Consider the following 15,983-nt stretch of genomic DNA (forward strand, 5'->3'; position numbering starts at 1 on the left):
GTTGTACAGTTGCCCCTCAGTTCAGAGGGGTCATTGGTTCCAGGCCCGCTGTGTATACGAAAATCCAAGGATGCTCAAGTCCCTTATATAAAATGGTGTAGTATTTGCATATAATCTAAGAACTTCCTCCCATATACTTTAAGTCATCTCTAGATTACTTATAATACCTAAGAAAATGTAAATACTATGTAAATAGCTGTAAATACAATGGAATGCTATGTAAATAGTTTCCTGTGCCAGCTGAAGTTTTCCTTTTTGGAACATTCTGGTTTTTGGGGGGGGGGGGGTTTCCGAATATTATCTATCGTCAGTTGGTTGAATCCTGATAGCGGAACATGTGGGTACAGAGGGCCAACTGTATACCTTATGGCCTGGTGCCATGGCTGGGGAGTCTATCTTGTAGGCTCTATAGGAGAATTCCAGAAACTGAGTTCACCAGATTTGGGCGTGATTTGCTAAAAGGAAGTGAGATGGGAAGTAATGGAATAAAGGAATTTAGAGAATCTTCTCCCAAGAGAATAGGCTAGTCTTCAGGTCTGTTTACTTGAAGCACAATCCAATACTTGAATGTCAAAAGCTGTATCTGAACACCAGGACTGACTACATAATTTGCAGGACCCAGTACAAAATGAAAATGTGGGACTCCTTGTTCAAATTATGAAGAATTTCATGATGGTGACGGGCAGAGCATTGAACCAAGCCTGGGGCCCTTCTGAGTACGGGGCCCTGTGAGACACCCATCATACCCCACGATGCCAGCCCTGTTGTACATTTTCTTTCTCTTTCTATTCCTTCAGAAATAGTACTAATTACCATCCCCCCTCCTGCCCCAGGCACATGGATGTTCTGGGAGTGAATTAGATATTCACATAGGCAAAATGAAAAGCAAATTAATATATTTTTTAATTATTTAAATTTCCTAAATTGTGCCCAGATCCACTCCCTTGAGTCTGTGAAAACCAAGTCAGAGAATGGCAAAATCACATTTCTTTCACTTATTTATTCATCCATTCACCATTTATTTATTGAACACATGCTCTCCTCCTAGGAGATCCCTAGGACCCAGAGATTTAATAGTGAGCAAAGCAGACATGTCTCTGCCCTCGTGAGGATCTCTGTTTAGTGCAGGAAATGAACTCTAAAAAATCAGTGATTCACCTAAATGGACAATTACAAACTGGGATAAAAGAAGAAGCATGGTTTCAGGAGCAGGCCTTGAATATGTTAAAGAAGATTGGCCTGGCCCAAGGATGTGGGTTGGGAATGGGTGGTTTGAGGTTTCCCTAGGTGATCTTGGGCTGAGACCCAAGTAGATGTTTAAAGAGAGGGACCCAAGCCCATTCCAAGCAGAGGGAAGAGCAGGTGCTGTGACAAAGGCCCCCAGTACACTCGCTGCTGGGTGATGTGCCCCCTCTCCTGGCTGCTTAGGGCTCTATCTAATCTGCTCCTACCTGTTGCCTTTTCAGATTCTCTGATTCTGGGAAACAAAGAATTGGCAGGACACCTGAAAATGACCAGAAGGAAGATATACTGGGTCCCCAGGTCTTCCGGAGACCTTGTGAATCTCGGCTTGGATGTAGATGATGACACGGTTTCAGGACTGAGCTATGTAAGTAGATCTCCTTTGCATCAAAACACCAGGAAACTGAGTTGACAGGACATTCTCAATGGTCATAAACTAGGTCAAAGAATTTTGTCCCATATTTATTCAACTTTGATTTTTTTTTTTTTAATGGAACTCAGGCTTCCACAATTAGATGAATCATAATCCTTGGTCATGATACACATTCATGGCTCATACATCTCTCTCCCACTATCCCTCTCTATCTCTCTGTCTCTGTCTGTCTCTCTATCACACACCTATTTATCTATGTATTTACCTATAATAATATAATAAGCACCAATAAACCCATCACCAACTCACCAGCTCCTACCCTAACAATCACATCCAGCTACTGGTCTTCCACCCATCCCATTTCCCAACTCTCCCTGCCTGAAGTAAACACTATTCTGAATCTCTTCCCATAGGTCCCTTGCTGTGCTTTCAAGAGAGTGTTATTTATTCTATATGAAGTCCTAGAAATGATATATCTTTTTCATTTTAGTTGTTTCCCACTTCATCAAAAGGGTAACATGTAATGTCTTCAGATTTACTTTTTTACTTCTTGATTTCTTTTTAGTAGATTTACCCTCAGAGGGTGACTTGGTCTTGCATTCTGTGGATGACTGAAAATAGCGCCCTTCGTCTGGAGCCTGTGCGCCGCAACAAGAGAGGCCGCGATAGTGAGAGGCCCGCGCACCACGATGAAGAGTGGCCCCCACTTGCCGCAACTAGAGAAAGCCCTCGCCCAGAAACGAAGACCCAACACAGCCAAAAATAAATAAATAAATAAATATTAAAAAAAAAAATAGCGCCCTTTCTTCTTGTCTACAGTGTTTATCGACAGATAAAAGCCCAGGGAGGTGGAGTGACCCCCCCCCCCCACCCAGAGTCACCCAGCCGATGTGGGGCAGAGCCAGAGCTGGGACCTGGTTGCTCTGACTCTCAGCCGTTGCTCATTCCCTGCCTGGCAACCTTTCTTTTATTTATTTATTTGTATTGAGATATAATTGGCATAAAACATCATATTCGTTTCAGAGGTACCACGTAATGATTTGCTGTTTGTATATATTATGAAAGGATCACCACAATATCCATCACCACACATAGTTCAAATATTTTTTTTCTTGTGAAGAATTTTAAGATCTACTCTCTTAGCAGCTTTCAAATGTGCAATGCAGTGTTATTAACTACAGTCACCACGCTGCGCATCACATCCCCATGACTTATAACTGGATGTTTGTACTTTTGACCACCTTCACCCATTTTGCCTATCCCCCCCGCCCCACCCCCCAACTCTGGCACTCAGCAATCAGGCTTTTTGTTTGGTTGTTGGTTGGGTAGGTGTTTTTTTATTCTACATATAAGTGAGATCATACAGTATTTGTCTTTCTCTATCTGACTCTGGCAGCCGTTCTCTAGTAAGGCTGGATGTGGAAAGATCCACCCTCCTTGGGTGGCTGGTCCCTCACTCCCTCAGGACAGTATTTGTGAAGTCTGAAACTGATGTGCTTTTGTTTTTTCTTTCCCAAGAAAACTTTCACTCTTGAAGACAGCCCCTGGAGCCAGCAGGTGAGGGAGCCTGAGGCACCAGAGATGGGGAAGTACGATGCTGCCCGGAGAACCATGATTCCCTTCCGTCCGAAGCCAAAGTGAGTCCTGAAGGGGAGCTGAGGGTTGGTACCCTCCAGGGCAGTGATCTTCAGACCCTCACACATGGACCCCTCCCAAAGGCTACATAATCATGTCCCAACACTGTCCTGTCACCCACCACAGCCAAACACCTCCTGAGAAGCCTGAGGCACATCAGGGAAGCACAGCCAGCACCTTTATTCATTCATTCATTCATTCATTCATTCAGTCAGTCAGTCAGTCAACAAGGATTCATTGAGCACCTACACATGCCAGGCACTGTGCCAGATGGTGGGGGGATAACAGTGAGCGAGACAGACAGGATCCTTGCCCGTCACCAACCTCACGTTGGGAAGAATGACAGTAAGCTCGTAGGCTCGAAGATAAACATGTGATTACAGCTGTTTGAGGAAGGCGCTGTGAAGAAATATGGGGCATGAGGGACAAGGGAACAGCGACAATGTGATGGGTTCCGAGTGATACTGAAGCTGAGACCTGGAGGATGAACAAGAATTTACTAGGCAAGAGTGAGGGAAGGATGACCTGGGCAGAGGGAATAGCACGTGCAAAGGCCCGGCCTTGCGGTGGAAGGAACACAGTGATGTATGTGTCCAGGAACTGAGAAGGAGGCCAGTGTCTCTGGAGAGTCCTGTGTGATAGTGGGTGTGGCACGAGATGAAGCTGCAGGCAGAGGGCAGACGCTGGGGGACCATCTGTGCCCCACAGGCCACATTAAGTACCTTCATCTTCATTCTGAGAGAAATGGGCAGCCATTGAAAGGGCCGTTTAAGGGTAACATGCCCTATGATGTTACCCTTAAACTTGAGTTTAAGAAATTCATGGAGCCTTCTCTAACAAACCATAGTTTAAAGTAACCATCACCAAATGACTTTCTGATTTATACACCCATGGTTTCAGGGCCCCCCACAGATTCACACACACGTTCATTTATGCATCATATATTGACAGGACCATGACACTTCTAGTCTGATTCCTCAGCGTTTCATCACCAGGAGCCTGTTTCATATTTACAGATCCCTCTTCCCTCCCACATTTTAGCTGTCAAACAAACTGCATTGGTATTCCTATTTTTAAAATCTGAGCTTCTATCAATACTACCTAGGTTGTTGCCCACCAAATGCATCTTATCTCCACTAGCACAAAGGACCTTGGTGCTTGAGTTTACCTGGGCAGCCTTATCTTAGAGTGACAGTGTTCCTGCTGGGCCTTTGGAATATCAGCCCTAGCTCATCAGTTCTGGCCCTATTCTTGTGATCACAGATGGCCCCATACATCTGCTGCAATGTCTCATCTTCCCATCAGTCCTTTTCTCTCCAACATCTCTGGCAAAGGCATGGCCAGCATTGCCCAGAATGTACAACCATGGTTGCTGACAGGCTGGGAGGATGTAAAAGGCCAGAACATGGAGAAAAGAGGCCATAGCCAAAAACAAAGAACATCCCACGAGTTTCGCATTTTTGCCTTCATGTCTTTCTCCCCAAGTGTTTTATAAAAATTGAATTTTCTTCATATTGAATTATTTAGCATTAAAGGCAATTTTGAAAAAAGAAGTAGAAATTGGGACTTCGCTGGTGGTCCAGTGGTTAAGACTCCACACTTCCAATGCAGGGGGTTTGTGTTGGATCCCTGGTCAGGGAACTAGATCCCACATGCCACGAGGTACAGCCAAAAAAAAAAAAAAACGTAGAAATTGCACACAATCTCAACACCCTAATCCAATCATTATTTCCGTATTTGTGAATCATTCCCAGAGATTATGACCTTATCATTCTTATTTACTTTTCTTCATTTTTATTGTTTTTGTGGAAGTTATAGAAGTAAAACAGAAAAATTAAAACAATGAGAATCTCTTTTCCTGTTTCTTTGCCAATTCTAATCCCTACTTCAAACACTATTAATGATTTGATATAAATTGTCATATAATTTGACATATATTGTATGTAAAATAGATATATATATTGTTTTGTCTGCCTTCCCTTATTTCTTCTTTTTTTATATAAGTAAAAATATACTAAATAAATTTCTTCATCTGCAAGTGGCTTTTTTTTCTTGCTTAATATTCTTAGAGCTCTTTCCATGTTCTACACATAGATCATCTGTATTTTTAGGCCTTTCTGCATTGTTTTCTACGATACGGTACAAGATGTACCATACTGGTTTTCTTTCTTTTTAAATCATTCCCCTATCGATGGGTGTTTTGTTGTTTCTAGTTTTTAACTATCACAAATAATAGTCATGAAAAAAAATACTTTTTTGTATATCCAGATGACCACACCGTGGTTTTTACATAGTTATCACTCATCCCTTCCAAATCTTGCCCTTGACTTAATTGTCTACCTCTGGCACCTACATCCTAGTATGACCACATTGCCTGTGACTTCTCTGCTAGGTTTCCTGCGCCCCAGCCCCTGGATGATGCTGGCCTGTTCTCTTACCTAACGCTGTCATGGTTCAGCCCAGTCATGATCCAAGGTTTACGGAAACGCTTAGATGAGAACACCATCCCCCAGCTGTCAGTACATGATGCCTCAGCCAAAAATGCCAAAAGGTAAAGTCACGTTGGGCAAGCCAGTGGGGTTGGTTAAAGACCATGTCTTGGTGGACAGTGACCAGAGTCGCTTAAATGTGTGTGTTTAGGGGTGGTCCATCCTCAGACAGCCAAAATATATCAGTTCTTCCTTTGTAGCAGGAGGCCGCACTCTAGTCTGGAGGTTCTTAATCCAGAGTTAAGAAATAATTTACATATTTTATATGTATGGGCTAGAGCTCTTTTTCTGGAACAAGAATTCACATCTTTTATCAGGTTTGCCTGGGGGCCCAGGACACCGAGAAATTAGAAATTACTGCTTCTTGTCCCTTTTGCCTTTTTTTTGTGGATCAAGCATTTATCTGTGTCACTGATGATTAAATTTTGGTGAGTGGCCCAGGTTCTTAATCCTTGAGCCACCACTAACTAGTTGTGGGATTAAATTTCCTGTACCACCCACCTTACAAGGTGATAGGAAGATCATATGGGGGAAAAATGAGTGATTTGAAACGTCCTGTACTCATGTTACTACCTCTAGCTGCTTATGAGATACCCCAGGTGTAGACGGCATTTTCCAAATGTGTTCCTGGAAATGGTGGTCCCCTCAGAGCCTCCCTGGAAAGAGCGTTCAGTGGTCAGGGAGCTTGTGAACTGTTGCATGCTGTCTCCAGGTCTCAGAGATTTATAAAGAAAATCAGTGTAGTGAAGACACTGAGAACACAGAAACTGGTTAAACTTTGACCCATTGCTTCTCAGACTTACTCGGGAAAAAAAAAGTTTCCAGGGAGCCCCTTTTGGATAATGTCAGATACTGGTCGGAATCTCACGTTTTACCAGCTATGATGTCAGATGTGTTACTTACCCTCTCAGGGTCCTGTGTTTCTATATATAAAATAGTAAATTATAAAAATTATTTCATGGTCCTTCATAGGATTGTTGTAAGAATCAAGAGGTAATAAATTCAGTGTAAAGCACGTAGGAAAATGCCAGATGCATAATAGGCAATCAGTTAAATGTTAGCTTGCTTGTTCTTCCCTAACCATTGCGAGGACAAGGTCTCCTGATTTCCTTCCCTTCACTTCCTGTTCACTGATGCTGCCTTTTGAATTCTATAACTCACAAGGCCTGACTGCCAACACTTTTGCAATCACTCCATTTTTGGGATGTCTCTTGGGAAAGGTAATTATCCATGCATTCACACCTTTAGAGGGGTTTCTTTCTATATGTTCTCCATTTAACAGGCAGCGTTCTGGGGTGTGTCTTCCCTAATCCTTCAAAAGGGCTTTGGATTCTATAAGGATGTGCTGACAAACTGTCACCATCATCATTGCCACCACTCTCGGCAGCATCACCATTATCACCACCATCACCTTCATCCTTAGGACCCTCATAATTCTTCACATTTTTATTGTTCTACAATTACAGAGCATTTCCCCATCCATTGTCTTCTTTGACCATCACAATAGGGTTATGAAATAAACAGGGCAGATATTATTTTCCCCAACTTACAAGTGAAGAACCAGGATGAAGAGAGATGAAATGATGTTCCCTGAATCATATAGCTAATGAATGGAGGAGGTGAAGTTTGAAACCAAGTCTCTTGAATCTAAGTCTAATAATCATGGCCAGAAATTGATAGAGTTGCTAGGGGAGCTGTGGGCAGGCTACAGAAAACTTGGATTTGTCTAGTCAAAGTATCAATAGAAACAACTCTAGAGCTTGTTGTCTCTGTGGATTGTGTTATGTGTGGGGTTAGGGCTGGAATGAGGAGACGTGGCTCCATGGTTTGTCCTGAGTAATATCATCCACAAGCAATAGAAACCTCCAACACAGACAGGTGTCCGGGGGGACATTTTTGCTTTGTTGAGCTAGGGCCCAGGCTGTTCAAGTTATCTGGTCCACATAGGTGGACATGGGATGGTGTAGTTTTCATAACTCAGGAAGGAAGAAGAGGCCCGGAGTTTTGATTGCAGGTGAAGGAAAGTAGGACAGAAAGATTCTCATGGTATTGGTTCCCTTCTGGTTTTAGGCTAGGCATGAGTATCCATGTCTGGAGGGTAAAGAGTAGAAAGGGCTAGAACTGCTTGCCGTGAGAGACTTGGTGAGATTCTGGGCAGAGAATGAGACCCAGATGCTGTCAGAGCTGTTTGAGAACATGCAAAAACAGTGCCGCTGTCGGGCCCTGGCAGCAAAGGGTGGCCAAACAAGGGAGGCTGTTCTGTCCACCGTGCTCTCGCAGTCTAAGGAGTAGCACCTTCCGGGAGCATCTGGGGTCCCCTGGCATAGTCCTTGATGTTCTCATCATGGGCAGTGGTAACCGCTTTCCAGACAGTGGAACCGGACATAGGGGAGCAGGAGCCAGGAAGTCCAAGGTCAGACGCCAGCACGGTGCCTGCAGCTGACAGATTGGATTGCGGATGCATGGGAGGCATCCAAGGGCCAGATTAAGACGCTGGAAGCCTTGAATATCACAATAACTATTGTCCAGTCGCCTGTTCCTGCCTCAAATATAATTCAAAATAAAATAGAAGTGTAAGAAAGTCAACATGATTTTAATTTTTTTCATGATAAGTTCTTTGATGCTTTTCTGAAAAAAAAATGAAATTTTTTTTTTTTTTTTTTAAAGAGCTCCTGACTTTTTAATTAATTAATTTATTTATTTTGCTGTGTTAGGTCTTCATTTCTATGCGAGGGCTTTCTCTAGTTGCGGCAAGTGGGGGCCACTCTTCATCGCGGTGCGCGGGCCTCTCACTATCGCGGCCTCTCTTGTTGCGGGCACAGGCTCCAGACGTGCAGGCTCAGTAGTTGTGGCTCACGGGCCTAGTCGCTCCGCGGTATGTGGGATCTTCCCAGACCAGGGCTCGAACCCGTGCCCCCTGCATTGGCAGGCAGATTCTCAACCACTGCGCCACCAGGGAAGCCCAAATGAAATGTTTTGAAACCCAAATGAAATGTTTTTGGTGTTTCTGTTTTGCTGGTGTAGCACAAACCTCCCAGGCATCATTAGCTTGGAATGTCAAAATAAGGATACACTTTTGGTTGGATGATCCAACACTGGGGCACACTTTTGGGGAGTTTGAAATAAATGAGGGCACTTTTTGGAGGTCAGAGTTCTGGGTTTTATGAATCTTAATTTGCGTATAAAAAGGACGAGTGGCATTATTCAAAGCCTTAGGCTGTTTCCTCAACCTACTGTATTTCAGGGTAACAAAATAGTTGATGAGGGAAAGTTATTTTTTACAGAAAAAATTCGAGCTACTAAATAGAAAAGGAATGACAGAGTTAGACAAATCACCATTTTGCCAGTCCTGTTGGAAGTGGATGTAGGCAACGATCATCAGTGATGGGGAACTTGGCAATGAATGAATCAGGCTGACACACCTTAACTCACTGATCCAGCTTAACATAACTAAAAGTGGGACAGCAGACATTGTACGTCTTCTGATGTGATGCAAAAGGACATACACTACATCACCTATTAAGTATTTTTGCCAGCTGACTTGAATTCTGAATTTTATTAAGCCTCTAGATCTAACTAGCAGTTTAATAGGAAATACAGGGAATAGAAATTTATGTTAGACAGACCCACAGGGATGCAATCAGTCAAATCCAGAATGTGGAAAACTCTACAGGATAAATAACTCAGTTTCTTTGGCAAGTAAATGGCAGAAAATGCAGAGGAAGGGAAACTGTTACAGATTAAAATGAGATGCAAGAGGCCTATCAGATTTGTCTTTTAACTGCAATGAGTGAACCCTATTTGGATCTTGATTTAGGCAAACTAACTGTAAGAACATATTTTTGAAATAATTAGAGAAAGTTGGATTAAATGTCATTAAGGAATTATTCTTACTATGTTATTAATATATAACTATTAATTAATAGTTACTAATAATGAATAGTTATTAATTCATAACTATTGTTATTATGGTTACTACGGAGTTTTTTAAGGCTTTATCTGGAAGAGATACACACTGAAGCATTTATAGATGAAATGATATCTCTGGGATTTGCTTGAAATATTCTAGCAAAGAAAGAAAAAAGTGGAGGGGAGGAGAGATGAAATAAAAATGTCAAATGTTGATAATTCTTAAAGCTGGGGAATGCAGATCTGGGGAGATGCCCTATACTGTTCTCTCTATTTGTGTTATGTTTGACGATTTCTGTGACCAAGCTCCTAGACTAGCAAGAACTAGGACAATTGGGTGACACATACAAAGAGATTTCATTTGCCTCAATTTTCCTCTTTTCAAGGCTTCGTCTCCTTTGGGAAGAAGAAGTCTCAAGGCATGGAATTGACAAAGCTTCAGTGCTTCAAGTGATGCTGAGATTCCAAAGAACAAGGGTTATTTTCAATACGCTCTTGGGCAGCTGCTTCTCTGCCGCAAGTGTTCTGGGGCCAGTAAGTGGTAGGCTTGGGGAGGTTTCGGGACTCCAGGCCTTGGAGATTAGCATGTTGAAATCCATGCCAAGAATTGGGGATGTCTTTGTCTCTCAGATGCTGCTCAGAAAATGAAGACTTTCTGGGGACAGTGGAACTAGTAGTAGTTAGAAGTGTGAATTCTGCAGCCACTTAATTTCTGGGTGACTTTGGGCAATTTGTTTACCTCCTCTGTGCCTTGATTTCCTCGTGAACCCCGTGACACTCTCAGCTGTAGTCCTCATAGAAACCCTCACATGTGAAATGGAGAGCCCGAAATTACCTGCCTCATAGGGTGACATTAAAAGAGTTAAGCATATAAAACACTTAGAACTCAGCCCAGCTCAGTACACGCGAGCTGCTTTGAGAAATGGCTGAGCAGCTCTGGGCATGTAGGTCTCCTCCATGTACCATGGTTGGGATGAATGGGCTCACTATTTCCTATCAGTTCCTCAGCCCAAGATTCTCACTGCAGACAGTGAGTCTGGCTGTCCCAGCTGGGGTCACGTGCTCACCTGTTGGCCAGCAGTGGAGCATTTTGATTGACAATCCAGCCTAGACTGCGTGCATTGGGGCAGGCGAGAGTCTCCCCAGAAGAAAACTGAGGTGCTGTTACCAGCTCAGGGAAGGATGGAGGTAAGTCAGGAGGAAGCAACAGCTGATGATACCACAGAGATAAGTGACTTGGGTGACAGTTAGTGTGCTGCATATTCTCCAGTTGTCCCTCCAGATCCACTCTCCACCTTTCTCTGCACTGCCCTGTGCCCCTAATGTGTGACCTTTATGGATCACATCAATGGGGTCCCCCTGCTTCTGGCTTCTGGTTGGATTGGACCAGTGGGAGATTCCAACAGGAAGCTGGAGGGAAGGAGAAAGTGAGGGCAAGATATTTATTGCTCTGACTGCCTTCCCTTCCTGTCACTGGAGGTTGGTGACCAGATCCGAAAATGAGGGGGCCTTTCCGTATGACTTTCTCCTTCTGGGTTTCAGTAACCTCACCCTGTCTCCTCCCTTTAGTTCTCTGCTGTTGCTAGCTCCAGGGTGCTTCTCCATCCCTGTTGAATTTCCTCAGTTCTGCCCACACCTTTGTAAATAGTCTTGTTATTAACTCCTGAATTACCCCGTTTGTTTGTGTCCTCTGTTTCCTGTCGGGACTGATGCTGAAACTGCCTCTGTGCACCAGTGCCTAATTGAATCTCAGAGACAGAATTTTGGGAGAAGTAGAAAAGAAGAGCTTTATTGCTTTGCCAGGCAAAGGGGGACACAGTGGGCTAATGCCCTCAAAACTGTGTGTCTCTTTTGGGGGGGATTTGGTGAGGAGTTTTATAGCAATGGTTCAAGGGCGAGGTTGCTGACAAGGATCAGGGTATGTGCAGGGCCTGCATTCCTTTAATCTGGCCTCAGGTGGTCTCCTGATGAACTCCTGTGGTTCTCAAGGTTATCAAACTGTGACCTTCTCTCTGGAATGAAGAATGCTTCATCAAGTGGTTAACATCTTCCATTTATTGGGGCTTTTAGTTCTGCAGAAGAGCTCAAAGATATTGTTATGTGTATCCCTTGAGGTGGAACCAGAACCTGCCCCAAGGCTGCACTATTGTTTCTTGGCTGTTCCTCCCTTGTCTCCACATCCCCTCCCTTCCCTGATTAACAACTGTTTGAACTCGCCCTTTGGAACTCATGGAAGGTCATGGAGGCTGAAACCTATTTCCTACAAACAAGAAACAGGGGACACAGAAAGGCTTCTGTGTCCAGGAATCCCACAGGATCCTGCTTGGTTTTAGGACCAGCTACGAGGTGGTGGAGCTGGGATTCTGATCTGGGTCAGTTGAACTCCTAAGCCTCCTCCAACTGGCCTGTAACCTTCTGGAGTGCAGGATTATGCTTGAGTCAGTTGTGATCGTTCAATAAGCCCCCTCCCTTGACTTGAGGACCTCACACATGGTCCATATTGGGTTGGTGTTGCCTGAAAGCAGGATTGGGAAGTGTGAATGATCCAAACTCCTGTTTCCTTTTAGATGCTGGTTATACCAAAGATCCTGGAATATACTGAAGAACGGTTGGGGAACATTGCCTATGGAGTAGGGCTTTGCTTTGCCCTTTTTCTCTCTGAGTGTCTGAAGTCTCTGAGCATGTGCTCATGCTGGGTTATCAACCAGCACGCTGGCGTCAGGTTTCGTACAGCTGTCTTCTCCTTTGCCCTTGAGAAGCTGATAAATTGAAGTCTTTAACACACATCACCATGGGAGAGGTAAGTGATGAGGCTGCAGGCGGAGGCCAGTTGGTAGTTTCCTCCTTCTCCTGGAGACATCACTTTCCTGGAGGCCAAGGGAGGGAGAAGAGGGAGTTAGGAGAGAAGGAAGAAAGACAAAGGAAATCATTCCCAGGGTGAGTGTTGATAACCATCGACAATTGCCTCTGGGGTCGTAAGAGCAGTTCAACAACAACCCAGGGGGATGCCAGTTGTATTCAGAACCTTAGAGAGGATTTATCCATCCATTCAACAAATAGTTCCTGAGGCCTACTCTGGGCCAGGCCCTGTTCTAGGCCCTGGGGATACCGCAGTGAACCAAAAGGCACACATCCTGAGTAGAAGCACAAGAGAAAGCATATCCCCTCAAGACAACCTGGGGAAGAAGGTATGGGAGGACTTGGTAGCTCAGGGAAATCTAGGGAAAAGCAAGCAGAGATAAACCCTCTCAGTATTAATTTTCTTATCTGCAGAGGAGGAATACTTACAGGCCTGGTTATTGTTATTATCTGGAGCTCCCTACAGCATAACACAGACAAACAATGGCAGAGATTGAAGAAAGATATGACCAACTATGGTCCAGATTCATGGCGGGGATATTGGAATTTTCTATATTTAATTTTACTTTCCCTATTTTTCTACTGCTTACCAATTTCCTTGAGGAGCATGGATTACTTTTATATTGAAACACACATTTTAATTTTTGGAAAACTCAGTACCACTTTGGCTCTTTACCCTCAAGCCAAACTCCTTTGTGATCTGGCATCAGCAACTTTCCAGCCTCATCTCCTCCTGTGTCCCCTCCTCTAGTCCTAGGTTGGCTTCCACCCTCCCAGCCTGGTAGGGCTAAACCTGGGGTCCCCAGATAGACCAGACATGTCCACCCCCTGGCAGCTTTGCTCACATCGCTGCCCCTGCCCTTTTAAAATTCTGTTCATCCTTCAAGGCCCAGCTGAGATGTCCTCTCCTTCATGATAGTGTCTCTAGATCCCGCCCTCTGCCCCCACTCCCCACCAAGCACAAATCTGGCTGTTCCACTCAAATGAGCCCCCTTCAAAGACACGAACCATTTCAGATTCACTATTCTATCCCTCGAAAAGCCCAGCATCCTAATTACACAGGACAATGTCCAAAATAATATCTGCTATATTAACCATTGCCACCAAGTAGATGCTTTTCTAATTCAAATGCTAACAAATGTAAGATATTTATTGTTATCATCATTATTGTTATTCTTCACCATTTTATTAGTTCTGTGACCTTAGGCAACTTGTTCAGCCTCTCTGGAGCTGTGGGATAATAATAGGGCCAACCTTATAGAATTGTCTCATAGGATAAAATGAGTTAGTATTTACATACAAAGTATGTGGAAGGGGGCCGGTGATTCATGTGTTAAATTGTATCATTAATTTCTGTTAGGCCTTAAGCAGGAGGCTGCTCTGTCCTCCTGCACTTGACTGGAGTTAAAGGACTCACACAGCCCTTCTCCCTGTTCATCTCAGCAGAGTCATCACAGTAACTGCTAACTTCCTCTGAGCCATTGTCCCAGGGGCTTTACTTAGCTCAGTTGGTCCTCTGACGACCCTCTTATGCGGTAGTTTCTGTTATTGTTCCCACTGTCACAGAGGTGGAAACTGAGGCCAAGAAAGGGTATGAAACTTGTACAAGTCACATGATTGGTAAGCAGCAGAGCCTGGCTGCAAATTCCAGGCTCTGAACCAGTGCCCTTACTTGCCTCGCTGAGGAGACTTTCTGCACCGAGGCCAACCCTGGCTCCTTTTCTGTTTGCCTCTGTTCTAAGTCCCTACTGTATGTGAGGCCCAATTTCCCCAAACATCTTCACAGAAGCAGAAAACAACATGACCCATTTGGAACTGGAGATGGAAGTAGTTGCTCATATGAGGATTTCTAGAGAGTTGCTCCCATAAATTTTATATTAAAATTAATTTTGAAAACACCTGAATACATTCTCCTTGGAAAAAAAATAAAATAGTATAGATGACCCACTACACCTCGTCACCCCCCTTATGCCTGGAGGTGACTACCATCACCTTCCAAGCTTTTTAAAGTACTTTTAGGTACACATGCAAGTTACCCATAGAAAACATATTGTATTTGTGTGCGTGTTTTTCCATAAATGATACTGCATTTTACATAGTGTTCTGCAACTTGGTTTTACCAATAGAAAATGTAGAATATAGATTTTTGGGTGAGATTTTTACATCAATATTATCCAATACTTCTTAGGTGGACGCTTTAACCTTTCCCCAACAAGGGACATTTAGGGTGTTTCTGGGTTTGCTGCGATAAGCAGTGCTGCAATGAACATCCCTGTATATGTGCTTCCTCCAGCACAGGAGAATGTTTCTCAACAGAGAAGTGAAACTGGCAGGTCATGGGGTTTGTGCAATCATTAATTTTAAAAGATACTGTTAAATTGCCCTCCAAAGTGTCTGTACCAAGTTATGTCCCTCAACTAACAGTTTTTAAAGGCTCAGCCTGGGGTACATCTTGGGAACTGGGAGGACATCAGGTTAAGGTTAAAAGGAAATCACTTCTTAGGGATTCAGGTTGGTAATTCCAAAAGACATTAATGAATCGATTCCTCAAAACTTTTGTGACTTGGAATGTCAGCTTTTATACACTGAACTAGGCAGTATATGTTGGGGAGGTAGGGAGTGGGTCGAAGAGTCTATAGCAAAAAAGAGAAAGGAGGAGGAGAAAAAGCCTCAGCTCCTGCCAAAAAATGCAGTTAATAGTAGTAGTAGTAGTAGAATGAATGGAATAGACTAGACTAGAATAGAATAGAAGACTATAAGCTGCTCTCTGGAATGTGGCTGTTAGTAGTAGTAGCAATAGTATAGAAAAATATAACTTTTATTGGGCACAGTCTATGTGTGCAGATATTTATTGACATTGTCACACCAACCATATAAAGTAGGTATAATCATTCCAGCTTTACAGGTGGAGGAGCTGAGGCTCAGAGTGGCAAAGTAACTTTTCCAGGGTCACACAGCTAGTAACAGGAGAGCTGTGAACCTGGTGTGTCTGTCTCCACTCTACCACCCTGCCTCAAGCCTTCCTGCCTGGAGAAGGCATGGCGAGCCCAGCTGCCACATGCACATGTAGCCTCTTCTGGGTGCCTGGAGAGGTGACACTTGTGTCCATGGGCTTATTGTCTTATAGGCCATCAGCTTCTTCACCAGCGACATAAACTGCCTGTTTGAAGGGGTGTGCTATGGGCCCCTGGCCTTGCTCATCTGCTTACTGCTGATAGCCTGCAGCATTACCTCCTGCCTCACTCTTGGACCCACAGTGCTCATTGCCGTGCTTTGCTATCTCCTGATTTTACCACTGGAGGTAATGTCTTCCTTTGCCACCCATTTGATGTTGGACATTCCCTAGAACTCCTAGGGCTCTGGAATCCGGGGTACTTCTCAGTGGGAATGTTGACTCTTGTTGACTGCTCATTCCACTGGGGGTGAGATTCAGCTTCAATTCCTACCTCAAATGGTTCTCTGGCCACAATGCTGGC

General features: G+C 43.9%; 1 protein-coding gene across 1 annotated transcript in view; it reads left to right on the forward strand.

The window, feature by feature from the left end:
• ABCC11 (ATP binding cassette subfamily C member 11) overlaps positions 1-15,983 on the forward strand; it is a 68,283-nt gene that overhangs the window by 6,337 nt on the left and 45,963 nt on the right. Inside the window, 7 exon segments of the mRNA XM_061172437.1 lie at positions 1,467-1,609; positions 3,134-3,252; positions 5,643-5,801; positions 10,035-10,182; positions 12,216-12,411; positions 12,414-12,448; positions 15,635-15,808. Of these exon segments, the coding sequence (XP_061028420.1) occupies positions 1,511-1,609; positions 3,134-3,252; positions 5,643-5,801; positions 10,035-10,182; positions 12,216-12,411; positions 12,414-12,448; positions 15,635-15,808 (930 nt within the window). The 5' untranslated portion in view covers positions 1,467-1,510.

The sequence above is a fragment of the Eubalaena glacialis genome, chromosome 18, assembly GCF_028564815.1.
Source record: "Eubalaena glacialis isolate mEubGla1 chromosome 18, mEubGla1.1.hap2.+ XY, whole genome shotgun sequence".
Taxonomy (NCBI): domain Eukaryota; kingdom Metazoa; phylum Chordata; class Mammalia; order Artiodactyla; family Balaenidae; genus Eubalaena; species Eubalaena glacialis.